The 27,629-nt window shown below is 44.5% G+C and overlaps 1 protein-coding gene and 1 long non-coding RNA gene across 2 annotated transcripts in view; both read left to right on the top strand.

Moving 5' to 3' along the window:
• Nucleotides 1-475: 475 nt before the first annotated feature.
• LOC129383987 (uncharacterized) lies at nucleotides 476-11,018 on the top strand. The gene is made up of 4 exons (XR_008611751.2): nucleotides 476-698; nucleotides 6,282-6,377; nucleotides 9,418-9,497; nucleotides 10,931-11,018. It is a non-coding gene; the product is annotated as an uncharacterized lncRNA (long non-coding RNA).
• A 12,710-nt stretch (nucleotides 11,019-23,728) lies between these two features.
• Nucleotides 23,729-27,629, top strand: part of LOC126528320 (uncharacterized) — a 52,307-nt gene continuing 48,406 nt past the window's right edge. The window contains exon 1 of the mRNA XM_072284561.1: nucleotides 23,729-23,909. Coding sequence (XP_072140662.1) covers nucleotides 23,729-23,909 — 181 coding nt within the window. The remainder of the gene's footprint in view (nucleotides 23,910-27,629) is intronic.

Genomic DNA, 27,629 nt, shown 5'->3' with positions numbered 1-27,629 from the left:
GCATAGAAAATCCATGGGGAACCTTATGGTATGGGTGGGTCAATTAGAAATTTGAGCGTGGATCAACATGAAATTTGGAGGTATGTCAGCTTGAAATTTGGAGTGGGCAAACTGAACTTTACGGGTGAGTTAAATTAGGGGTGGGCCAATTCCCGCGTACTATATCTTACGGTACTGTATCAAACTGTAGTCCGATATATCTTGCGCAGTGGGGAATTTGTTTCTGTTGCGCAATGCACGATTAGCTGTTAGCTCGGTGCATTCAATGTAACTGCGGATTGTAGCCGCATTCACGAGGCGGTCGTAAATAATTTACTCTGAGGCTCAAAATCCATAATTATTTAAAAATGGTTATGTTATATTTATAAGAAAAGTGTTACCTATTAATATATTTATACATTTATTTCGTTATTTCCTTATATATAGGAACCTTAGATCAAACACTTCAGAAAAGCTTTGCTCTACACAAGCGCGAACATGTGCGTTGGATCTGCATGATGTCAGTGTCTTTGTATCGCTCTATCGTTTCTTTTTCCTCAACTTTTTGAAGGCTCCCTGTTGCAAGTTTCACTCCGATAGTGGGCCCTTTATTTTTTTTATACACTATGTCTTCTCGACCAGACAGGTATATCGAGTTGACCACAAAATTTTTTTTTTTCTCTTTTCAGAGGCTGCCTTGCAAGGAGTAGCTGCGAACCGTAAGTCAAACTGCGGTTTGATTGTCCCTTCCTGTCTGCTCTAACCACCAGACATGCACACCCTCACGAGGGCCTTCGACACCCTCATCTGCCCACACTCTCTGGTGGTGAGCTGAGGGTGAGGTGAGGTTGGGCGGACGTTGTGTGGTGAAGGCGAGGGATGGTGCGGTGACGATGTGTTTCTAAATGAGAAAAAGACGATTCACATTTTTGAAGTATAGAACATCCACTCAGATTGTACGCGGAGTGGGTCTAAAATGAAACGTTTTGAAGTGCACGGGCAGGAAGTGTCTCTAGCGCAGCTGTACTTCGAGGACCACTCTTGCATAAAGTTATAAATGGCTGTTCGTGTTAGCTGTACCGAACCCTATTGCATGATGTCGCTACATAAAGCAGCAACGAAAGCGGGAAGAGTGACGGCAACAATTTGATATCGCTAGAGTAATCTTTTTTTTGCTTTGATCACCCCCGGTCACGTCACTCCTTTATCCAAGGTATACACCCTGCAAGTTACTATTTCTTGCTTTATTCATGTAACAAAAACTCCAGTTTGAAGATTTTCGGGCACTAATGGCGTTTGTTGGCCTATGAACTAAAGGAAACGCCAAGATGAAGAAATTACATGTCGGTAAATAACCTAGAACTCGTATACAGTAAAATAAACACTTGTTTTAGTTCGAAGCTCGTGCATTGCAACTATATTCGAGCGACATTATTTAGAGTAAGCATTCAGCTAAGTGATTTAGCTCAAGTTACACGACGCCGAGCTCTTGCGCTAACTTTCAAGAATGAGGACAGCAGAACAGTTGCTTATAATATTGAGCGGTATTAAAGACGAGGACAGGGGAACAGAACACAAAGCTACGACAAGGCGGTAACTTTCAACCGATTTATCACGGCAACACGTAGAAATACATAGATAACATGCGCAGGTTGCAGAAAAAAGAGCACTCCTCAGCCTAGCGGGGCAACCACTTATAAGAAAAATCTATCTCCGACTTAAACAACCTAATGTAAGTGTAACGCGGTCTTGGCTTTGAACTTTCTTGAACTTTATTTAGATACGAGACAACGAGCAGAACGACAGCGTTGGAGCAAGAGAGATGCGTACCAAATTAAGCAATTAATTAATTAATCACCTAATAAGTTATTAATTATTTACTAATTAATTAATCAAATGATTGATTAAATAATCATTATTTCATTAATTTTTGAATGAATGAATGAATGTTTATTTTCTACTTAATACGATATTAAGAAAGCTTCGAGAGCGGCCCTTTTTACCCGCAAAGTACGTGTGTATTACACATCATTTCGTGGCAGTTCATTAGCAGTGAGGGAACATACATAACGTTACATATTTTCACACAATGTATATGAGTTTACACAGACACTTACAACAATACAATTTGACATATTACTGGGTTACAGCTGGTTCTTAAAATAGACGGTGAAAAAATAAATGTCCCCTTTTTCACCTTTTCCTGTCCCTGTCCACAAACAGAATAGTGCAGGTTATACATGTAAATTACCATAGTACACTCAAATGCAGCATATGGCTATGAACGTGTATGTATGCATGTAAAAAAGAAAAAAAGAAAGGAGCAATTTAAATATATCTATGTTGCAATTATCACTCATTGAAACATTCATTTCCTAACAATTACTTCATGCGGTTTTTGAATGCATTTCTAGTCATATTCAAATTAATGTTATCTTCCAGCTTATATGAAATTGCTAGTACTTGGCAGCTGGTTGTTTGTTTACCATATTTTGTCGTTGTTTTTAGTGTCCCTTTTCTTTACTCTCATATCATAAGGAACTTCATATTGTTGTCGAGTATATATAGCGCATTGTTATGTATGCACTGTAGTAGCTTAAAATCATAAACGTCGTTCGCTTCAAGCATTCTGTATTTAAAAAGTAATGGCAATGTGCTTAGTTCATGACATGGCCCCTGGTAGTTTTCATAAATGCGCAGTATCTTCTTTTGTAGAATAATTAGCCATTGAAGTTAGTTTTTGTTGTGGTGTCCCATACCAATGTTCCGTAGTATAATCCGGAGTACAACAGTGAAGTATATAAATTTGGTTTCCGCCAGATAGGAATTAAGTCTGCAATTTTATACAAGCATCCAACAGATTTGGAGAGTTCGGTGGCTGAATTATTAACATGTACATTCCATGAAAGATGCTCTTCGAACCATACACCAAGGAACTTTGCTCCTCAAACCTTCTTATCTGTTGCCCCTTTAAAACTTAAAACTATTTTCCTACTTACTCGTTTGTAAAGTGCACGAAACATTACATGCTTTGTTTTCGCTAATCTAAGCTGCAGCCTATATTCCCGGAGCCAGGTCGAGAGGGACGCAAAGTAGGCGTCGGCCCTTCTTCCCACATCTTTTAAATCGGTGGAGCTTAAAAAGATGCTAGTATCGTCGGCATACATAGTAAGTTCAGGAAAGTAGGCTATAGTCACAATGTCGTTATTGTAAACAAGAAATAAAAACAGGCACTAATTTGACCCCTGCGTAAATGCTTTTGTTAAGTTTAGCATTTATTATGTAGTAGTTTTTAAACTACCACAAAACGCTCAAGTAGTTTTTAATATTCTGCACGTCCCATCTGGGAAGTTTGTCCAGTAGGGTTTTGTACTTTATTGAGCCAAAAGCTTTCCTTAAGTCTAGAAATAAACCAAGTGGTAACTTATTAATGCCTACGTTTGTAAGTCTGCCATCTTTAATATAGCACAACGCTTCTTCAGTTGAGCTGTTTTTCTCAAAATCCATATTTGCTATTTTGTGCTTGTAAAAAAAAAGAAATCAGCCTCTGGTTAATCACACTTTGTTTTCGACAAAATGGGGGCAGCGATATCGGTCGGTAATTTGATAAATTATTTATACGGACCCCTTTAAATATAGCTTCTGCTCGGTATATCTTAAGTTTCTGTGGGAAAACACTGGTTGTTACTATGAGATTAATAATGTGAAGAATTATGCCCGAAATAAGATGAGATATTTCTTTAAGTCCTTAGAACCAATTTTGTCAATTCCAGGGGTGACATTACTTTTCAGCAGCCTTATCGACGTTTAATCTACGGCAGCAGATGTTGGTTGCGCGAATGTTGTTTGTTCTAACATGGGTGTAGCTGTAATATTAGTCTCACAATCAGTGGCACTAAACTCTTCATAACATCCTGCATTTATGAACTGGGCATTCGTTGTGTTAGCCAGATCCTCACTACAAATAGTTTTACCATTTATAGTTATTGCTTTAATATCATCTAACGGTTTCTTCTCATTCGTTAGTGCATTTTTTTGCCGCGCCTTCTTACGGTTATCGTAAATGTTCTCAAATTTTTCTGTGCCATAGTTATTTTCAGCTTTTCTTGAATCAATGTTAAGAGAATTTTGTATTTTCTTCTATCTACAAAAACTTGAACATCCGGCCAACTGAGGAATCCGCAGTATAACTTATTCTTAACCTTTATACGGTGGTATAAATTGTTTTTTTCCATGGCTTTACGTCTTTCTTTTTTATTTCTACGCACCACGATTTCCTTGATTGGAAATACTTGGCCAAAATAGCTATCAATCATGCGAAAATAAAACAATCATATGCAATGTCGACATCCCTCTACTCTAATCTAACGCTTCAGTCATGCCCTTGAACTAAGTTAACAAATACTTCGCGTGAGCTATCATTTAGGTTTCGTCAAAAAGGTATCTGCGTAAACACCCGTAAAATAAATTGCACCAGGGCATGCTGCATCCATCTCGCAGCTATCCGGGGTTAGCGACTGGCTGCAATATGGCTGCAATGATTTGTTTTTTCACGGTAAAAGACTCCTTTTTCTCGGATAATGAATATGCTTTGGAGGTTGGATACGATCTCTTACATCACCGCATTATTGATAGTACACTTATGGGGTAAGTTGGCTGTTGGGCTGGCTTCTTCATGGTTTTGCAAACCGAAACAGCACCAGTAACGGGACAACAAAGTGGGACATACACAAGGCCTGTTATCCTCTGCTACTGTGCAACGGAGGAGGCATCAGGCCAACCTGAAACAGATCACGGTGCGTGCAGGCATGTATGGAGCGTTTCAGTAATGTGACATTTGTCCAATATTCATTACTTTTTTTTTTTGGCCAGCCACATTTTGATTGTGACGCTTTGTGCTCCAGAGCATCAGCAGAGCATCAGCAGCCTACTAAATAAGCATGTCTACTGGGTAAGGTTCCAATGTGCACCTTACGCAGGTTATGGCAGTTATGCTTCCTTCTTGCTCTTTTAGTCCGACAGCAAAACCGTTTCTCGGTGTAACGCCGGTATATGCAGAAAAATGGTTTGTGTAGTCTTGACATTGGGCTGCAATTCAAGCCACGAAGATTTACCTGCTTTACTCACGCCAGAAACAACTTCTTTCACCTTTGAGTAATTGTGGCTTGGTAGTCGGTATTTAATTAGTGTTTCAATATCTGTCTCCTCTTCGAGTTCTTAGAGTCGCGCAATATAATGTAAGAAGTCCCACACGTTTTCGGGGTGCCATTCTGGCTTTAGTCAAACTTTCTTGCTCTCTATGTATCTGACATTAAAGTATAATGACCCGGCATCTATTACGTTAAAATAAATTTCCCTATTTGCAAAGTTCTGTACTCTTGAACCTAAGTCAATTTCGCCCACCACATAGTCTTTCAGTCAACTTTTTTTTCTGTTTTCTCTTGGCTTCTGCCCGAGAATGGCTCTCATTGAACAGCAACTCGGGGTTTTTCTTTGTTTCCATTTGTTTGTTTGTTTGTTCTTAAAATGTGAACTCGAGGAACAGGTAGTGTTTCTTAGCTCTCATAAACACGGACATAATAAATTGTCTGCGTGTTAGCGATGCGGTGGTCATCACAGGTGAATCAAGCAGCAAGGAGCTTGCATTTTCATGCTTAATTATCAAACAATCCGCGTACTCTGAAGCTTGAGAAATTGGCTTTACGATGTAATTTTCGCTTGCAGATGTTCACATTCAACAAGGTGCTACAGAAATTAAAGCATTCTATTACTCTATAAAATATTTTCTAAGAATAAATCCACTGCCTTTTTTCTCGTTTCTCCATCATCTAGAAATCTGAAAACACAAATGAAGTAATCTGACAAGTAAATTGGTTAAATTATTTAAATTTATTGCTCCAATTCATTTGGATGCACAATTGTTGACATGGTTGCCGCAGATGATAAGCAAGGACACTCGTGTAAACGTAGAGCGAAATGTGAGACATGCGGCTGATTTGTAAGGTATGCACGTATATCAAAATCGCACGTGTTTTAGTTACGCACGTATTTCAATTTACTGGCGCTACTATACCATGAGCATTCAAGTGATAAATTTAGTTATTAGTAGTGTCTGTTCAACATCTACCCAAACTATTTGCGCGATAAGTCTCTAGCGACCACTAAGACCAATAATAAATATTTTCAATTCATTGGCGGCAATCAGTTCTGAATTAAAGGCGTCTGAAACGAACTTACTTCTGTTCTCGCGGAAACATTAACGGCATAATAATTTCGACTGTCGTCCTTCTTTCGACGTCCAGGTCTGCAAACTTCGGACTGCGTACTGGTCAACGCCGAGCTTAGTTGTCCATCATGCTAGAGCTTCTACACAAGAGCATTCGCCACACAAACTACAGGTACGGACATGGCCTATACACGGCTGATTGGGAAAATACTCGTTGCCTTGGACTGCAAACAGCCTCCAGGCACTTGCAAATCTAGCTGTGCTTTAGATAAACTCCTCAGTGCCTGCTTTCTCTACACAGACCCTCATTTCTCGCTTGATAAACAAAAATGTCGGACCTTAGACGAAGATCTGCCTATAACTTAAGTAGTCCTTGCAGAATCAAATGCTCACAAGTCTCCTTTGGTATACTCTGAATTCGAATAGAGTGACCGGTCTATTGAACATTTTTCCCACTTGTTCTTCCATGCTAAATAATAAGAAACGAGCGTTTTACAGTACTGCTTGCAAGTCATATTCTTCCATAGATTGCAGCATAGCATCTCCAACACTAATGAAGTACCTCCACTGGAGTTTAATTAAAGACCCGTGCTGCAGCGAGAACTTTCCTGTAGTGCTGAACGCAACAAAAAAGGATAAATGCTTGCCACACATTCTTGGGGGGCAGGGCGAATCGGCTCAATCAGCGGGATGTCATCTGCAGCTTAAGCACCTGATGCTCTTGCATACTTCGCAGCTTGTCTTATCGATGGTGCATTCTAATGAATCCCACAAACAAAAGGAGTGGCAACTAACGATGCGTTTTATGGCAGAATGAAGAATATAGTAAAGCGCACAAACTGCACAATAAGGCGTGGGAACGCCTTCAGGATTCGGGAACTGTGGATAAGCTATTTACATTTCGAGCATGTAAAATAGCAAGGAATAAAGTCGCGTTTACGGGCTAAGAAGGCAAGTTGATAAAACTGTCTTCGGTACAAGCGCTTATACAGGCGAGCGGAAAGCATGACATGAAAATAGTAAAATAGAAGTCCAGCAGTAAAGCGAATACCTTTGCTAAATAGGGAGAGAGCTAGTCTCGAAGACCAAGCAGAATTTCTGTGTGCCAATTTTAGTACGATCGCCAGCTCCACGCACATTTCTTGAACTTTACGTAGAAACGGACAACGATGAGGTATGCTTTTTTCTTTTCTGGAGGACTTTTTTTGGACCCCAATGAGGAATCCTTACTTGTACACTTTCTTTCTTTTAAAATATTTCAACTTTATGCAGTCATACCGGTGGCAATGTTTCATGTACAAGTAGGTTTTAAATCATGTAATATTGCTGTCTGCAAACGACTGGTGCAACTTAGTTTACATAAATCGTTTGAATGGTCAAATAAAACGAGTTTACTTAAGACATTAAAAAGCACTTGCATGGTCTTTGTAAAGCAAAGAGGCGTGACGGCTGACAGTTGCTCGTGCCATGGACCTGAAGCCATTTTCGCGCGAAAAACTAAGCAAGTATTAGCAACAAAGCTCGGACGCTGAAACGAAAGATGTGCTGTACCTAATTGAGCGGCGTTTCTGAAATGGGCCTTCAATAAAGAAACTACGACAAACCTAGATAATTTTTTGTCAACATAGAATACTCCACGCACACGACACCCTTACCAGTTGAATGGTGATGAATCTCCCAACTGTGGCAATTGCGGCGAGACGCGAATGTTCCCACACGTTTTGATGGGCTATGTGTAAACAAGCAATGAGAGAAAAAAAGGACTTTCCTTCAGCCTGCTGATAGCAAATCCAATTACATCCGAGAATGCTTCTGGGCACACAACCGCTGTTTCGACCATAAAACCGTAAAGAACTTTCAACAGGATGCTACGATTTTGCAAAGTCGTAAAGCGGGAAGATCACAAACACATCCACTTATTGGTGGCCGCTGTTACGATATAACGCTTTTGTAGAGCATATTCCTCCATGCCCATGCGTTCAAAGGTCCTACTATAGACACTCATAGCTATTATTGTAAGATCGTCTCGTTGCAAATCCTTTATTTCCATCGCGCATCTCACATTTTACGCGTCATAGTAGTGGTTTTATTACACATATATTTTACGTACTTTACAGCGAATGCATTTAGGAGTCTTTACACCCATGTTACACTAACCTTGCGAAACTCAGTTCTGGCACCATTGACAGGTCGTTATCGAAGTCCTGGCGCTACTTGCACAATTACTATAAGAATCATCACAAATGCTTTACGAATGGCATCGCTACTACTCAGCTTCCCAAGCTCGAGTGATCGGTTCCTGCGGTTTATTGTACTGAAATAATGCTGTCGGTATATGAAAGGATCCGGCCAGATTTAGGGCGCAGATAAGGGTAAGATATGGCATTTCCTGTGGAAATCTTGCAAGTTAAATAGACCTATTACTTTTCAACTAAATGGCTAAGCAGCAATCGATCAGACTAAGTAGGGATTACGGTAGTCTGGCTCTTTGTCGTGGCCCTACTGCTGCGCGTGCAAAGCTTCAAGCTATGTTGTAAGGAAATAAGAATGAAACAACCTGTTTAGTCCGCCATTTTTGTCAACTTTCCCTTCATCTCTTTCCGCACCTCCAGTCGCAGTCGTCTTCTTACTTAACTTCACGGAGGTTGCGCTTCAGGCACTTCGCACCTCTTAAAAAGCAAGATAGCCTTGACTTAGACATGGGAGGGAGGGGGGGGGCGGGGGTTACGACTAGAAGTTCAATATGTCGCTTGGAAGGCATCTGCACGTGAACTTGTGCCGCAATAAAGAACTCAAATGAGTGGATGGCACTCAAACTTTCTGGACTTACCAATGCTTTCTAGTTTACAATGCCGGTTAGGTATATGAAGGCGGATGCATCTTTGGAAAATTATTTTATTCCTGAGCCGATGCACTATTCAGGCATGTATGCTCATGAAGTCGCCGAGAAACCGATAACTAGGATGCCATGTGAATAGTTTAGGAGAAAGTTCGTATTACACATGAGCTTGTCTGGTAGAATAAGCTTTGTCTTTAACGCGTAATGCGTAAGCATTCTTTGGGGAATACCCAGATCCGCCATGCCAAAATACACACGAAACGCGTAATGTCTCGTATCCGCACCAAATTGCGTCATTTTGAAAGTTAAGACATTTACTCGTTTATGATAATGCACATTTAGATGATTTGTAGCATTTGTTGGTGATTTGTAGGTCGCAGTACGTGGCGTACGCGGTCATTCTTCTCTGCGTCGTGGCCCTGGCGCTGGGCTACGTTTTCACTACAACAGAACGTAAGTGCAAAACTGGCTTAAATTTCTGCACATGAACTTGTGCCATAATTATGAGCCCAAATGACTGGATGACGCTAATACGTTTGTGTGTGCTTACCGATGCTTGCAAGAGTATAGAGCTGATACTATAATATAAAGGCTGGTGTATTTTTACAAAAAAAAGTCGTTTTATTCCAGTGCAGATGTGCTGTATCGGCGTTTGTTGATGCGGTCGCTTACACACCAGAGTGCACCAATCCACAACAGCAGTCGGCTGAGCATTAAAGCGCCGACCGAAGTCCGTAGCCGACCTCGGATCGGCGGTCATGTCGCTCTACTGTCGGCAAGGCACCCCACCTATCCTCACCTAACCTTAAAATAATGCAACCTAAACTTTACGAAATCAAACGACTGAAATGTTTTTAAAGATCCAACAGTATTGAGCTCAAATGAATCGACGGCGCTCATATGTACTTTGCTTACAATTGCTTTAATAGCATTCAGCGGGTTGAGCTTTACGAACGCGGGTGTATCGTTAGGTAGGGGACATCTTATAAATATGTTGATTATAACTTGGTTCTCTAGGAAATAGTCTAGGTCGTCTATCCAAACCCGTTCATCGGTTTTCTGGAGTTATCACCGCATCATTTCAAATGTGCTTTAAAAGGTGCCGGAAATGAATTGTTTTGCCGTTAATATATTCACTAAACCGGGAATCCTGGAAGCGTTTGCATTCTGTTTCACCTGTTAAATCCCCAAAAGAAATGCGGTCCAGACGTCTCCAAAGAACCGCAAATGAAACATGGAAAGGGCTTAATTTTAGATTGCATCTAACCAGTATTTTTGCTATATTTGTAAATTTGTCAAACTTGTAAAATAACAAAATCAGCTCACCGACGCGACAGTACGTATATGTTATCCACGCTTTGCCGCACAATAATTGGTGAGTGGTTTCCAAGGCTTAATTCAACCATATATTTCATTTCTTAAATCGATGCATTGCCAAAAGAACCGAATTCCAGCAGATAGAATGGCGCAAGTAGGAAGCAATAGAAACCTGATTTAGTTATAAATTTTATATTTAGAAATTTCCGTGCCCAGCTTATAGAAGACCTCCCCTGCCCCCCCAGCTGGAAGTGATGCCTGGGAATGCTGCTATATTTTACCTTTCAGAGGCCTTAAAGTACTTGGTTCAATAATTGGTTAAAGACGGTGCACGTAATATTTATAGTGAATCGGGAATATTTGTGCTCGAGGCCACTTGAGCGGTGCGGGATTAGCAAGTACTGCGCACTGATTCGCTGGGATTGCAGGTCTACCTCCGCTTTATGAAGTAAGCCTATCACCTTGCAGGCACAAGGGACAAACGATGTTGTTATTCACGCGTTTTGGTTGCAAATATATTGAACGGTGTCAAATAGCTCTCTCCATTTTGCTTCGCAATTGTGTTCAAGGACCCATCATGACGACAACGGCCAACAAAAAGACCAGAACAGCACAGCTTGAAACTACCACGACGGCGACAGCCCGGCCTCCTCACATACCCGGTGAGAATGGGGAACATGACGCACCGTAAAGAAACCACAGAGCTATATATAGCAACGGGAATTGTGGTTGATGATGCATGCGATCACATGCATCAATGACGGTGTTCTTCATCTCGGACTATAGTTTATAAGCTCGATGTATGCGAAGACTGTAGTGAGAAAGTGCCTGCGGGTTGGTCTCTTTAGCAGAGACATGTCGTGTTAATCTGTTAGCCGTTCACCAATAACGCCAAATTTATGCGTAAAATCCAAGAAAACCCGTCTTCGAAAAAAAAATCATCTGCCATCCACACTGCGCGTACATTTACGAATATGCTAAGTAAGACCCATATAGTGCGGCCCGGGGCGATGATCCCGAAAGAACAAGAGATTGCGGTCTGAGACAGGTGCATGCATCACATCTTATTTCTTTCCGCGGTCAATCTGAAGTATTGGAAGCAGCACCTCTGATCTCAGCGTTTTGTCAGTGATATATACGGCGCTTCGATATGTATAGTGTTTTCGCCTTACTCTGGTTTCCTTCTGTATCCATTCAAATCTACTTCACGTTAGTTAAGACGAATGACTGCAGTTAGAAAAAAAGATAAGTGCGTTCACATACTGCACTGGTAGAGCACCGTGACATATTTGTCGCCTGTAATATTGCGCCCTCTAAGGAAGCATGGGTATGAATGCGCCTCCACTCGTTCACGTGAGCAGTCACTATCAACCCCTCCTCGCCAGCCTGCTCATCAGTATGGTGAAAAGAGTGACGTGTGCTTCAGCCGTTCTGCGGTGCGATACCTCGGCGCACGCTCCATTTTTTAAAGGACGCCAACCTGCCAGCGCAAACTTTAAATTACGCTGGCTCGAAGCGGGAGTATTGGCAGACATACGACCACGACAGCTCGCGCATGCGCAATACAACATCTCCACACCAGACGCCTCCTTTGCTGCAAGAACGCAGTCTGGCCCGTCGTCGCAGATCCCCCATCCATTTGTTACCGCCTGCAAATATTTAACGGATATGTGTATAAGACCGCACGAAATTCCACAATGTAAGAAAGATGCACACAAAAGGAAGTGCATGAGGACAAGCGTTTGCGATGTGCACGTGCATGATATTAGTAAGCAAGCCTAGAATATACCTGCAAACTATTCTTCCGCTTCCTACTTCACTCGCTCTATCCTGCGGCTATCGTGAACGCATGGGTTAAATCCCACTAATGGCATCATAGACGCCAAGGATAGTTCGTAGAAGTCAACCACTGAACACACTGACGATTGGAATTACACATAAAAAGAAATTCACACGAGCGATGCCCAGTCCTTCAATATTCAGCATGCGGGGAAGCTGCTCATAGCATGCTGTAACCGCTTCCTTCTCGTTCCCAGGCACCTTTGCCAGACGCCAAGCATGAATGATTGGAATAAGTGCAGAAGTTCAAGGACGAAGACACAGGTCATTGCTATGGGCCCGCGGTATTCAGAGTACATGCTATGAGCTAAGGAGCGAGGAAAGTAATCTTAGTACAGTTCATATAGCTGTCATCAATACGCCTTAACTTCCGTGGGAAGGGAATCCCGTGCTAATTGAATTCCATCTCACGCATAATTTGTGTGCCCTTGGATAATAATTATCACTAACCCTTTCCCTAGCAAAAAATGAGGGTGTAAGCGAAGCTTGTCTTGCGTGCGCCTGACATTCGACACGGTTATGTAACCCCCAAGTAATGGTGCCGCTTTGTTTTAGCCTCCCACTCTCTCAGCTCAGGATCCTGTTAACGTTGCTGTCGCATTGCCTGCGCTGGGGTGGATGTAACGTATAGATCGGTGCGCCAACGGTGAGCCCTTTCACGGGCGAGTTCTCGCCGCCACTCGTCGAAGGCTACCTGTTCCTTGGAGGAACACGCAACGCGTGGTGTCCCATGCGTGTTCCGAGACTGAACAGAACGGAAACGAAGCCGGTGCTGCGCTCGCCAGACCCTTTCCTGCCCTTTCCCAAACCGGCGGAAGCGTAAGGGCTCTGATTGGTTGTGCGCGTGGCGTGACCGCGCGCCTATGCAGCTGCAATCCTCGCGAGTGGCTCACGATCCGGCGCAGGTGTCAGCTCATCAAAGCGCCCTTTCCCACTGCTGCTGTGCTCTGAGAGCAACTGTGTTTTTGCGTGACTAGACCGCCATCGAAACTTGTAAACCAATACAAGGTTCGCTTGAAAAAAGTGGTTTGCAGAGCCCCTATAAGCCTTTCCTTTAATCATCGTGATAAACTGCTTTCTTATCAACTACTTTCCGATACGTCGGACAGTCTTACATGGAACATGTTTTATGGGGTCCACATTTGTCCGCAGTAGTGGAGTGGGGAACGTGCTTCTTTGTCGAAGTCTCCATGCCGTTGCTAGTGTTCTTTTAATGATTTGTCAAGAGGAAGGTATTTAAAACGCGCAATTCGCTAGTATTCGAGGATTTCTCCATAAGTCGACATTTGTTCGCATTGGGAGCTTTTATTTCTCGATCTTGTTCTGGGGACCGCAGTGCTGTTTGAGAATTTGTCTAAACGACTCTGCATTAAATGTCGGCGTCTTTTTTTATTTTTATTTTTTATTTTGTGTTTGTTTTTCGCAAACTAGTGCGTTGTTTCTTCTAATCGTTTAGGAAGCGTCACAGTTAAATACATTTTTTAGTACCCAAAAACACGCAGGATTAATGGGTGCGGTTTCGGCTAGTCCTTACTGCACTATGCACTATGGTTTGTACTAAACCAGAAATAAATATAAAGGGATTGGAGGTTTAGGTAAATACTGCATTGTGCCTCGTGATCAATTTGTGGTTATGGCGCGTAAAAACACAAGTATTTTTCAAGCTTCCTGACCCTTTCTTTTTGTCTGTTCTGAAAATTGCTGAAGACCGCAGCTTGTGCAGCGCTGTGTTGTGTATCGCATTCCCTACGCTAAGCTGTGTGACCTTACCAAAAGTGTAAATATACCGGGCGTTATATAATACTGGACTAGTTAATGAATCCGCCATGGCTTGGAAAAGCGATCGAAAATAATGATTCACTAATTAACTATAATAAATGAAGCTATTATTGCTGGTCTCAAGGCCCAAATATCTTTTTATTGGCTCTTATTATACAGGAGAACATTAATATAGCTGTGCCGCACATGGTTAATTGTTTCCGCCAATAGAGCAAGGCAACGACTCTTTCCATGCTTTCTTTAAGAAGCAGTGAACCGCGCGCTACTAGGCAAAACATTTACGAGATAATTATAACGATTGACATTCAACTAGATGCATTGCCCAGTTGAAGCCCAGAAGGTTCCAATCAATCTTCAAGCAAATACATTTTTCGCCATCATGTAAATACTAAAAAGAGCTTATATGTGTTAATAAAACTCCTAACATTATTTCAACAAATAGATGGTAACAAATAGAGTTTGCATCCATGATTAACACGGTGCCCACAAGTTCCACAACATAAAATATTGCTTTTAGAAAGAAAACAGTGCCGCAAAAAACGACATCTGCGTAATACTCATTAACACATATCAGATATATCCTATTTGGTGTAAAATCCTTTCTGTTATGCCCCCCAAAGTACCTGTAGAAAAAAACGATTGCAATTGCATAGATTCTGAACTGGTACCCAAACCGAGGAAATTACTTTCGTCTTGAGTTGAACTGCCTACGTGACAATAAAGCTTTCGCGTAGATATTTTTTTTTCCTCAATGCATTCTGTGCCACTTTAGATCTCAATGAATTAGATCGACTGCAACAAACCAATGTGCGCAAATGAGAACTAACAAAAACAAATGCCTAATAACTTCGTGCTTTGTTCTTCTTTCTTATGCACAACTGCACAAAACAGCATGGCTCCCGCAATTGTGCACTGTGTGACGTCGAGCTCAACAGAGCACCGGAGAAGCTTCTACAAAGAAGTATTCGCCACATAAACTGCAGGTACGAACAACGCGTATTACGCTGGTTGCGCAAGCCATCGTCTCATCGTGCATCAGTTTAGTGCATGAGTCGCGTTTACTTTCGTGACACATAGTTTTCCATTCAATCGTTTTGGTGAAGTGGCACAACAGAAACAAATACTACTAACGTATACTGGCACACTCGTACGCCTTCTATAGCATCTTGCGTTTTGGAATTCCGTCCAGCGTATAGCCTTGAGCATATGAGTGGAAACACCAAATTGCCTTTGAAGAAATGTTTACTCGTGATGTGTAAAGTTGAATGCGATATTTTTGATTTAAAACACGAAACTTCCCCTATGATGTTTAGCGACGCTGCACACTTCCTTTCTGGATACGACTGTATAGCCGCTACAGCGCTCTGAAAGTAACCTTTTTTATTTTGGTATTGCTTAAAGGGAAGCCTCTTTTTCATAGTGCTCAACATAAAGCAGCGTACGGTGAATATATTTATAAGCAATAAAGAGTACGCTGACTGCATGAAATTCTTTTCTTTTAAGTCGTATGCAGGTGTACCGTCGTGCTTCTGCAAAACGCGACAATATTTTTCAGTATGTGAATCTTTTGCTACATACATTGCCGCCTCATATCACATGCTGCTACGGTCTACCTAGCCCGTGCTCCTGGAATGACAATGCATCCAATGGCGACTTCCCCAATTCGCCAATCAGCATGAGTCCGAGGAAAGGAAGTGCGTAACGTTACGTTAGGCTTTGAAGAACCGATATTATATATATATATATATATATATATATATATATATGTACACGGTACAAGAGAGCAGCAGGCTGCTTGTCAACCAGAGCAGCTCAGGCAATCTCAACCTCGCGCCTCCCGGACGACTCGCGATGTGTCTGCAGCGCCGGGCATTCCTCTTCCCTACAATCGCCCCCATAGGAAAACGAGCCATCCTGGCGACTCATGGTGCGCACACAATCATGGGGTCGTAATGCGGCTTCAGGCGTTGTACGTGGACGCTTCCACGACCACGACAGCGTTGGTCCGTAGGCGGCGTGACAGGCTAGGCTTTATAGTTCACAGGCGACGTCTGCGCGACAACACGGTAGGGTCCTTGATATTTGGACACAAGCTTGGATGACAGTCCTGCAGCAACGGCGGGGACCCAAAGCCACACAAGGGAGTACGGAAGAAAGTGACAATGCGGGTGATCATCACCATGTCGAGACTTTTGTTGCCATCGGTCGACGGCTGTAAAGGAACGGACGAGCTGACGGCATGACTCTGCGCAGCGGGCAGCTTCAGAGATTGGCGTACATTCGGATGAGTCGGGTCTGTACAGAAGAATGGTGTCGAGGGTAGTCGAAGGTTCGCGGCCATACAAGAGGAAGAATGGGGAGAAGTTTGTGGTCGCCTATGGTGCAGTGTTGTAGGCGAACGTGAGGAATGGTAAAATGAGGTCCAACTCAGTGTGATCAGAGGCGATGTATTTGGAGAGCATGTCGCCAAGGGTGCGGTTAAAAGATGCGATATTCAGCAAGGAGCGCGTTTACGACTTCGGAGAGAAAGACATGTCCTCTATCACTCAAAAGTTCGCGAGGCTCACCGTGACGGAGAATAAAGTTTTTCAGGAGGAAGGATGCTATATCACGGGCGGCGGCAGCAGGCAGAGCGGCTGTTTCTGCGCAACGCGTCAAATGGTCGATGGCGGCGACTATCCAGCGGTTTCCAGAAGCCGTGCTTGGAAGAGGTCCATTCAGGTGAATGCCAATGCTATCGAAAGGCCTGGCAGGACACGGGATTGGCTGGAGTGGACTAGAGACATGCTGAGCAGGAACCTTGCGGCCTTGGCATGGAGGGCACGACTGAATGTACTTGCACACAAAGGTGTACATGCCACGCCAATAAAACCTGGAGCGAAGCCGGGTGTACGTCTTGAAGACACCCGCATGTGCACACTGCGGGTCAGTATGGAAGGCAGAACATATTTCACCACGAAATGTCGAGGTATGACCAGCAACCACTTGCGGACATCACAGACGTAATTCCGGCGATAGGGAAGTCAATCCCGAATTTCGAAGTGAGATGCTTGGCGCCGCAAAGCTCGAGAAGGTAAAGGAACAGTCGACGGGTTTGAAAAGAAGCGGATAAGAGTACTAATCCAGACATCCTTGCGTTGCTCCGAAGCCATGTCGCAGCCTGCTGGGAACGAAAGTACTTGGTCAACGGCAGAGAGGTGGGCATCGCTTTCGGTTGACACGGGCGAACGGGAAAGCGCGTCGGCATCGGTGTGGCAGCGGCCAGACCTGTAGACAACGCGCACGTTGAAATCTTCCAACCGCAAAGCCCAGCGAGCTAATCCACCTGAATCCGCCGTGGTTGCTCAGTGGCTATGCTGTTGAACTGCTGAGCACGAGGCCGCGGGATCGAATCCCGGCCACGGCGGCCGCATTTCTATGGGGGCAAAATGCGAAAACACCCGTGTACTTAGATTTTGGTGCACGTTAAAGAACCCCAGGTGGTCGAAATTCCCGGAGTCCCCCACTACGGCGTGCCTCATAATCAGAAAGTGGTAAAACCCCATAATTAATTTTTTTTAATCGACCTGAGGGGTCCTTCCACGTGGACAGCCAACCAAGTGCGTGGTGGTCTGTAGTCACGTCTAAGGGACGGCCATAGAGGTAGGGGCGAAATTTACCAAGTGCCCATATTATGGCCAAACATTCCTTCTCCGTAACGGAATAATTCTTCTCGGCTTTGGTGAGGGTGTGGTTTGCGTATGCAACGACGTATTCGTCAAATACAGATTTGCGCTGCGCGAGCACAGCGCCGAATCCAACGCAGCTGGCGTCGGTTTGTACTTCAGTCGGAGCTGTCGGGTGGAAGTGACGCAGTATAGGCGGCGAGGTCAGTAGACGACGCAACTCTTGGAAGGCATTGTCACAAGCGGACGACCAGGCGTTGTCGTTCAAATCGCTCCGTAGAAGCTGATTCAAGGGAGTGGTGATGGATGCAAAATTCAGAATGAAGCGGCGAAAGTAAGAACATAGGCCAAGGAAGCTGCGAAGTTCCCTTACGGAGGAAGGTTTGGAGAAATCAGCAACTGCACGCAGCTTGGCGGCGTCAGGAAGAATACAGTGTTTAGATACTACATGGCCAAGGATGGTGAGCTGACTTGCGCCAAAGTGGCATTTCTTCAGCTTGAGCTGAAGGCCGGCAGCAGTTAGGCACTGTAACACTTCCTCCAGCCTACAGAGATCGGTGGGAAAATCGAGCGAAAAATAACCACATCATCTAAGTAGCACAGGCACGTTTTCCACTTGAAACCACGCTAAAGGTATTCCATCCCACGCTCAAATGCAGCGGGGGCGTTGCAAAGCCCGAAAGGCATTACACGAAATTCATATAGGCCATCTGGTGTTACAAAGGACGTTTTAGGTTGGTCTTCGGGTGCCATGGGGACTTGATAGTAGCCGCTGCGTAGGTCGATAGAAGAGAAGAACTCCGCGCCTTGGAGACAGTCAAGGGCGTCGTCAATACTCGGAAGAAGGTAAATATCATTAAGAGTTATTTTGTTAAGACTACGGTAATCGACATAGAATTGAATCGATCCATCCTTCTTAACAACAACGGGAGATGCCCAGGGGCTATCCGAAGGCTGAATGACGCCGCGTTTGAGCATGTCAGCTACTTGGTCGTCGATAACACGGCGCTCTCTCACGGATACACGATATGGTCTTTGTCGCAGTGGCGCACTGGTACCTGTGTCGATGCGATGACGAACAGTTGACAAGTGGCCCAACGGAACATGCTGGCAGTCGAAAACCGAACGGAACTTGTCGAGAAAGCGTAGAAGTTGGGCCCGTTGAGAAACAGTCAACGTGTCGGCGATGGAGCTATGTAAAACATGGTGCGAAGTCAGTTCCTGCGCGGGATTACAGGTCACTCCGGCGACCTCATGAGTGGCGATGGAACCAGTTGGCACGTCAATGATGGCAGCAGGGTGGACACACTGGGCACGGCCAACGCAATCCCCACGACGCAAATTGAGAGGGCAGGACAATCGGTTGCCGACGAACAGTCTGCTCACGCCGGGATGAACGTCCAAAAGAGTGAAAGGCAGCGGGGAATATCTGCGAGGAGCAAAAATTGCAGATGGTGTAAAAAGTACGCTGCCATTGGCAACAATGTTGCATGACACTGTGGCAAGGGCAGATGAGTGTGGTGGAATTTTAACGTCTTCGGCAACAAATACATTATCTTCAGGTTCACGAGCGTCAAGGAGTGGGGCATTACACAGCGTTTGAAATTCCACTTCAGCACGAGAACAGTCGGTGACGGCCTTATTAGTGGAGAGAAAGTCCCAGCCCAAAATAAGATAGTGAGAAGAACACAGCACCAAAAATTCGACGGTGTAGGAGGAGGCCGTTGATCACAACGCGAGCAGTACACGCTGCTGCAGGCGTTATGCGGTCTGCGCTGGCAGTTCGAAGTGACACATTGGACAGTGGCGTCGTAACTTTTCTGACCGAACGGCAAAGTTTGGCACTAATAACAGAAACTGCGGCACCAGTATCAACGAGGGCGAGTGCAGTGATGCCGTAAACATATAGGTCAATAACATCAGCTGGAGAATGGAGAGGCCTTGGTCTGTTCGTGGGTGACACAGTTCTTGCCTCTGGAACTGCGACGATTAGTTTTTCCGTTCCGTCGAAGAAGGACGAACGACGCATCGGCGAAAGCGAGCAGCGTCGAGGCGATGGCGAACGGCGGTCAACAAGAAGGCGGTGTTCCGAGTAGGAAGACGTCTGGCCAGGGTTCTGAGACCCGGAGGATGGCGGGTATGGGGAAACGTATGTTGCGGCGTCGAAGCTACGGCGGTAGGACGTTGCGCGGCGACGACAACATTGTGCAACGTGACCAAGTAGACCACGTGCAAAATATACTGGCCGGTTGCCCTGAGTGCGTCATTGGCCACTGCTGTGTGGGTACCACGGCTGAACGAAGTGAGGAGGGGGACGCAGTGGCACAACTTATGGGAATGGCGTAATGGTTGGGGGTGTTGGCCGCGCGAGAGCCTCGGCGTAGCTGAGAGGTGCAGTGACCTCGGGAAAAGCAACGGGAGTCGGCATCGGCGGAGTCTCGCGGGCAGAAGGGAGAGCTACGCATACTTGCGCGTGGATGACCTGGCGAAGGTTGGCCGGCAAAGGCGAAGGTGGTGGCGTTGCTGAGGACAGCAGCGAAAGCTGACGAGCGATCTCAGCACGGACGAACTCTTTTTATTTGGCAAAGCAGGGAGTCCATCACAGGAGCCGCGCTCATGCTCGCGAGGGTTTCATCGAACTCAGGGTGCGCGGCGTGAGCAGACGCTGTCTGCAGAGCTCATCAAAACTCTGGCTAAGCTCGATTACCTGAGAAACATTACCTGGGTTTTTGGACAGCAGCTTATGAAAGGCATCTTCAAAAATGCCCTCCATGATGTGACGTACTTTGTCCGCCTCCGCCGTCGTCGGGTTGACACGCCGGCCGAGGTCGACGATATCCTCTATGTAGCTGGTGAACGTTAGACTAGTTTGCTGGGACCGGCGTCGTAGGCGTTGTTCAGCGCGAAGTATGCGCACGCCAGGGCGGCCGAAAACTTCTGCGATGCCGGTTTTGAAGCTAGCCCAAGTGCGGAGATCGGCGTCGTGGTTTTTGAACCACAGCTTGCCGATGCCCGATAAATAGAAGATCACGTTGCCGAGCTTGAGGGGATCATCCCATTTGTTGGCGCGTTCATACTATTCCAGCCAATCTTCAACGTCTTTCACATCGTTGCCGCTGAAGATATCCGGTTCCCGCTGACGCTGGGCAACGGTACATACGATAGATGGAGTAACCGGTGGGGATGTCGGGCTGGGGTCGTTAGGCATGACGGATGGCAGAGTTCGGGTGCGTAATTCCAGGTTCGGGGAAAACCGCAGCACCTCCACCAGTATCTAATATGAATACGGTACAAGAGAGCAGCAGGCAGCGTTTCTCAACCAGAGCAGTTAAGGCAATCTCGAGCTCGCGCCATATCTATATATATATATATATATATATATATATATATATAGATATATATATATATATGTATTGTAGTGAAGGGGAATGCCCGGCGCTGCAGACCCATCGCCAGTTGTCCGGGAGGCGCGCGCTCGAGATTGCCTTAACTACTCTGGTTGAGAAACGCTGCCTGCTGCTCTCTTGTACCGTAATCATATTACATTCTGGTGAAGGCGCTGCGGTTTTCTCCGACCTGGAATTACGCACCCGAACTATGCCATCCGTCATGCCTGACGACCCCAGCCCGACATCCCCACCGGTTTCTGCAGCCATCGTATGTACCGGTGCCCAGCGTCAGCGGGAACCTATCTTCAGCGGCATATATATATATATATATATATATATATATATATATATATATATATATATATGGGATTTAGGTTGCCGGAACCCGGGATTTATTGCGAGGCACGCCGAAGTGTGAGACTCCCGATTAATTTCGACCACTTGCGGTTATGTAACTTGCATATGACTGTAAGCACACATGCCTTTTTACATTTCGCCCGCTTGCAATAATGGCTGCTCTGGCCCAAATCGTACACACTAGCTCGAACTCGCAGCACATCGCCATAGCCACGGGCCTACAACGTCGGGTGGAAAATTTATTCCTGATGCCGTAGTTGCGCTTGAGAAATTATCAATTCGTCTAAAACATCTTTGTCAATCTATGACGAGTTCAACAATTTTACGTGGTGTACTTCCAAGGAACGTAGGCAGGAAATTAGGATAGTCTTGAGCGTTATTGACTTGTCCTAGACAACCACGAACCCTGCTTTCTAGCCGGACGGCCGAATAGAACGGGACAAATACTAAGAGAAAATTTCTGTCCGAAATAGAGTCAGATAAGCCGTGGTACTTTTCGAACAGTTTGTGTTAATTTTATTCACATGCCGTAGCAGCGTAGCGGATTTCGTAGCGTGCTGCTACGTCCGCGGGAACGAGATCAAATCCCGGGCGCGGCGGCCGCATCTCGATTGGCACAAAATGCAGACAGCAGCCGTGTACCATGCATTAAGCGCAATTTAAAAAAACGCAGGGGTTTGAAATAATTCCGGAGTCCCTCATTACTGCACGCCTCAGAATTTTTGTGATATTTTTCGCACAAAAGTAAGCTTTCTTTTTTTTCATTTCGTCTACACCTGCACAACATGCAACATTACATTCTCCATAGGCCGAGTGATCCCATGAGCAATCCAATCAGTACTTGACGGAAAACAACATATAATTCACATCCATAGATAAATAGAGGATCACCCGTTGACGCCTACACTTTGCCAAAACTTTATATATCAGAGCGAGCTAAGTAAATAACAGCAAACCAGGTACACGTGAAATTTATTTTTCGGGTGTGTAGTAATGAAGTCGACGACTTCGTCTTTAAAAAGGCCACTGTCTCATCAGCATAACTAAAATAGAAGCTTGGCATGTAGACAAAACAATTTCTACTAATTGTTGAATGAATGGTTTTTCTTTCGCATGATATTTTTTGCGGTCCCGGCAAAAGAACAATTCACTATCCCATGTTCTCCCTACACAATTGCGGACACACTAGTAGTCTGACTCAGTGGTGGGGACAGGTAATCTAGAGTGCAGTGCAAGGCATTTATCTTTTTGGGCATTTGTTGTAATATAACACGTTCGTCATCTGGAGCGCGTGGATATCTTCGGCGTTCGCAATATTTATGAACGCCGGGAAATCGGGAGATGCGTATGAAATCTTTCGTCTCGAAGGTGATTTTGTTTATTGTAGAGGTTTCCCACTGTGTTTACTAAACACATGATGGAACAGTATTGTCTATACCTGCTCGATATCATGACCACGAATTATAGATTCTTAAAGCGTCCCCTTTGGAACAGGGCAGTGGACTGCATCAAGGTCTGGTCATTATATTGCCCAATGTCCTCCCTATCTTAAAGAAATAAAAGAAAAAGAAAAACCACAAATAATTCACTTCACTAAACTTTCTTAACCCCTATTGGGAAGTTGCTTTTCTTCGCCTCCGCTGTTTGTCGTTTGCCTACATTTCTTCTACCAGTCTTCCAATTGCCTCTAACTAGTCTGCACTGCGGACACGTTTACTTTCCCGCTTAGTCTCGCTCAATAACGCGATGGCAATACAACCATCGTGCATGAGGCTTTGGGTGGTCGAATTGGAGTGTGTCCTTACTCTGATTCTGTGCTAATAGCATAAACCTCGACAGGCATCGTAAGACGGTTTCTGTCAGACCTTTCTTTTTCCTTCGTATATATAATCGATATACGATTAGAAATTATTTGCATCTCGATCTGTATTTGCCCCTGTGTACTACATCTTACGCTACTGTATCCCACTGTAGTCCGCTATATCTTGCGCAGAGCGGAATATATTACTACTGCGCAATGTATGAGAAGCTGTTAGTTCGGTCCAATCAGGACGGCTGCGAGTTTTAGCCGCATTGGCTGAGGCGTCCGTAAATAGATTTACACTGAGGGTCAATATCCATAATTATTTAAAAATTGCTATTTATATTTATAACACAAATTTAACAAATTTTAAAGTATCAATTTATTTCTTTATTTCTATATAGGAAGCTCAAGTCAAACATTTCAAAAAAGTTTTGCTTTGCACAGGCGCCAAAATGTGCGTTGGATATGCATTATGTCAGTGTCCTTGCAACGCTCTGTTGTTTCCGTTTCCTCAACTTTTTCAAGGTCCCCGTTATGTTGCAAGTTTCACTGCGACTAGATGTATACTCCAGAAAGCTTTTGCTAGTCACAAGATACTGGGCCCTATTTTTTTTTATACATTATGCCTTCTCGTGCAGACATGTATATCGACATGACCACAATATCTTGTTTTTTCTGTTTTCAGAGGCTGCCTTGCAAGGAGTAGCTGCGAACCGTAAGTTATACTACAGTTTGCTTCTCCGGTCACGTCTGGTCTCACCACCAGACATGCACACCCTGTAGCACACACACCCTGTAAAGCCGGCTCTAATCTTCCATTTAACTAGTACACGTGGATCAAGAATTTGTGGCAGGCTTCGATGTAATTCAGTGTAACCGTGCCGTGAAGGTTAGGAGCCGAGGTTATCCATGCCGAACGAGAAGTAAAGCGAGAGATGCTGATATCCTCATGGCGCATGCGCACAGTCCTTACGTATTTATTTTGTACTTCTCTTTTAAAGCGCCTAATCATCGCAATCCTCCTGTTTGGCATCTTCGCCTTAAACTTGATTCGAAGCGCCTTCCTTAAAGCCTGAGAGTAAGCGCGTACTTGTACGACGTATTTATTAAGGCAGAATAAAAGTTAACACTAGTTCTATTTAATCACGGAAGACAATTTTGTTTTTTCTAATCATCATCATCATCATCAGCCTAGTTACGCCCACTGCAGGGCAAAGGCCTCTCCCATACTTCTCCAACTACCCCGGTCATGTACTAATTGTGGCCATGTTGTCCCTGCAAACGTCTTAATGTCATCCGCCCACCTAACTTTCTGCCGCCCCCTGCTACGCTTCCCTTCCCTTGGAATCCAGTCCGTAACTCTTAGTGACCATCGGTTATCTTCCCTCCTCATTACATGTCCGGCCCATGCCCATTTCTTTTTCTTGATTTCAACTAAGATGTCGTTTACCCGCGTTTGTTGCCTCACCCAATCTGCTCTTTTCTTATCCCTTAACGTTACACCCATCATTCTTCTTTCCATAGCTCGTTGCGTCGTCCTCAATTTCAGCAGGACCCTTTTCGTAAGCCTCCAGGTTTCTGCCCCATATGTGAGTACTGGTAACACACAGCTGTTGTACACTTTCCTTTTGAGAGATAGTGGCAACCTGCTGTTCATGATTTGAGAATGCCTGCCAAACGCACCCCAACCCATTCTTATTCTTCTGGTTATTTCAGTCTCATGATCCGGATCCGTGGTCACTACCTGCCCTAAGTAGATGTATTCCCTTACCACTTCCAGTGCTTCGCTACCTATCGTAAACTGCTGTTCTCTTCCGAGACTGTTAAACAATACTTTAGTTTTCTGCAGATTAATTTTCAGACCCACCCTTCTGCTTTGCCTCTCCAGGTCAGTGAGCATGCATTGCAATTGGTCTCCTGAGTTACTAAACAAGGCAATATCATCAGCGAATCGCAAGTTGCTAAGGTATTCTCCATCAACTTTTATCCCCAATTCTTCCCACTCCAGGCCTCTGAATACCTCCTGTAAACATGCTGTGAATAGCATTGGAGATATCGTATCTCCCTGTCTGACGCCTTTCTTTATAGGGATTTTGTTGGTTTCTTTGTGGAGGACTACGATGGCTGTGGAGCCGCTATAGATATCTTCCAGTATTTTTACATATGGCTCATCTACACCCTGATTCCGTAATGCCTCCATGACTGCTGAGGTTTCGACTGAATCAAACGCTTTCTCGTAATCAATGAAAGCTATATATAAGGGTTGGTTATATTCTGCACATTTCTCTATCACTTGATTGATAGTGTGAATATGGTCTATTGTTGAGTAGCCTTTACGGAATCCTGCCTGGTCCTTTGGTTGACAGAAGTCAAAGGTGTTCCTGATTCTATTTGCGATTACCTTAGTAAATACTTTGTAGGCAACGGACAGTAAGCTGATCGGTCTATAATTTTTCAAGTCTTTGGCGTCCCCTTTCTTATGGATTAGTATTATGTTAGCGTTCTTCCAAGATTCCGGTACGCTCGAGGTTATGAGGCATTGCGTATACAGGGTGGCCAGTTTCTCTAGAACAATCTGACCACCATCCTTCAACAAATCTGCTGTTACCTGATCCTCCCCAGCTGCCTTCCTCCTTTGCATAGCTCCTAAGGCTTTCTTTACTTCTTCTGGCGTTACCTGTGGGATTTCGAATTCCTCTAGGCTATTCTCTCTTCCACTATCGCCGTGGGTGCCACTGGTACTGTATAAATCTCTATATAACTCCTCAGCCACTTGAACTATCTCATCCATTTTAGTAACGATATTGGCGGCTTTGTCTCTTAACGCACACATCTGATTCTTGCCTATTCCTAGTTTCTTCTTCACTGTTTTTAGACTTCCTCCGTTCCTGAGAGCCTGTTCAATTCTATCCATATTATAGTTCCAGATGTCCGCTGTCTTACTCTTGTTGATTAACTTAGAAAGTTCCGCCAGTTCTATTCTAGCTGTAGGATTAGAGGCTTTCATACATTGGCGTTTCTTGATCAGATCTTTCGTCTCCTGCGATAGCTTACTGGTTTCCTGTCTAACGGCGTTACCACCGACTTCTATTGCGCACTCCTTAATGATGCCCATGAGATTGTCGTTCATTGCTTCAACACTAAGGTCCTCTTCCTGAGTTAAAGCCGAATACCTGTTCTGTAGTTTGATCCGGAATTCCTCTAGTTTCCCTCTTACCGCTAACTCATTGATTGGCTTCTTGTGTACCAGTTTCTTTCGTTCCCTCCTCAAGTCTAGGCTAATTCGAGTTCTTACCATCCTGTGGTCACTGCAGCGTACCTTGCCGAGCACGTCTACATCTTGAATGATGCCAGGGTTCGCGCAGAGTATGAAGTCGATTTCATTTCTAGTCTCACCATTCGGGCTCCTCCACGTCCACTTTCGACTAACCCGCTTGCGGAAAAAGGTATTCATTATCCGCATATTATTCTGTTCTGCAAACTCTACTAATAATTCTCCTCTGCTATTCCTAGAGCCTATGCCATATTCCCCCACTGACTTGTCTCCAGCCTGCTTCTTGCCTACCCTGGCATTGAAGTCGCCCATCAGTATAGTGTATTTTGTTTTGACTTTACCCATCGCCGATTCTACGTCTTCATAAAAGCTTTCGACTTCCTGGTCATCATGACTAGATGTAGGAGCGTAGACCTGTACAACCTTCATTTTGTACCTCTTATTAAGTTTCACAACAAGACATGCCACCCTCTCGTTAATGCTATAGAATTCCTGTATGTTACCAGCTATTTCCTTATTAATCAGGAATCCGACTCCTAGTTCTCGTCTCTCCGCTAAGCCCCGGTAACACAGTACATGCCCGCTTTTTAGCACTGTATATGCTTCTTTTGTCCTTCTAACCTCACTGAGCCCTATTATATCCCATTTACTACCCTCTAATTCCTCCAATAACACTGCTAGACTCGCCTCACTAGATAGCGTTCTAACGTTAAACGTTGCGAGGTTCAGATTCCAATGGCGGCCTGTCCGGAGCCAGGTATTCTTAGCACCCTCTGCAGCGTCACAGATCTGACCGCCGCCGTGGTCAGTTGCTTCGCGGCTGCTGGGGACTGAGGGCCGGGGTTCGATTGTTGTATTCATATAGGAGGTTGTGGCCAAGTACTGCACCAGGGTGGCCAATCCTGCTCTGGTGAGAGAGTGCGTTACCGGTTCTGGTCACCGGGATCAGGCCGCACTCCAGGCCTGTTTGTGCAATTTTCTCAACACACGGTTTTTTTTTTTTTGTATTTTCCGGTGGAGAATTGCGCGGCACCGGGATTTGGATCACGGTCCTCTTGCACTGGAGACGGATACTCTACCGTCCCCGTAGGAGTTAAATTAAAAATTAATTTATGGGGTTTTACGTGACAAAACCACTTTCTGATTATGCACGCCGTAGTG

This window comes from Dermacentor andersoni, chromosome 9 (genome assembly GCF_023375885.2).
Source record: "Dermacentor andersoni chromosome 9, qqDerAnde1_hic_scaffold, whole genome shotgun sequence".
Lineage (NCBI taxonomy): Eukaryota > Metazoa > Arthropoda > Arachnida > Ixodida > Ixodidae > Dermacentor > Dermacentor andersoni.
Note: the sequence above shows the minus strand (reverse complement) of the source record. Positions and strands in the feature narration are given on the sequence as shown.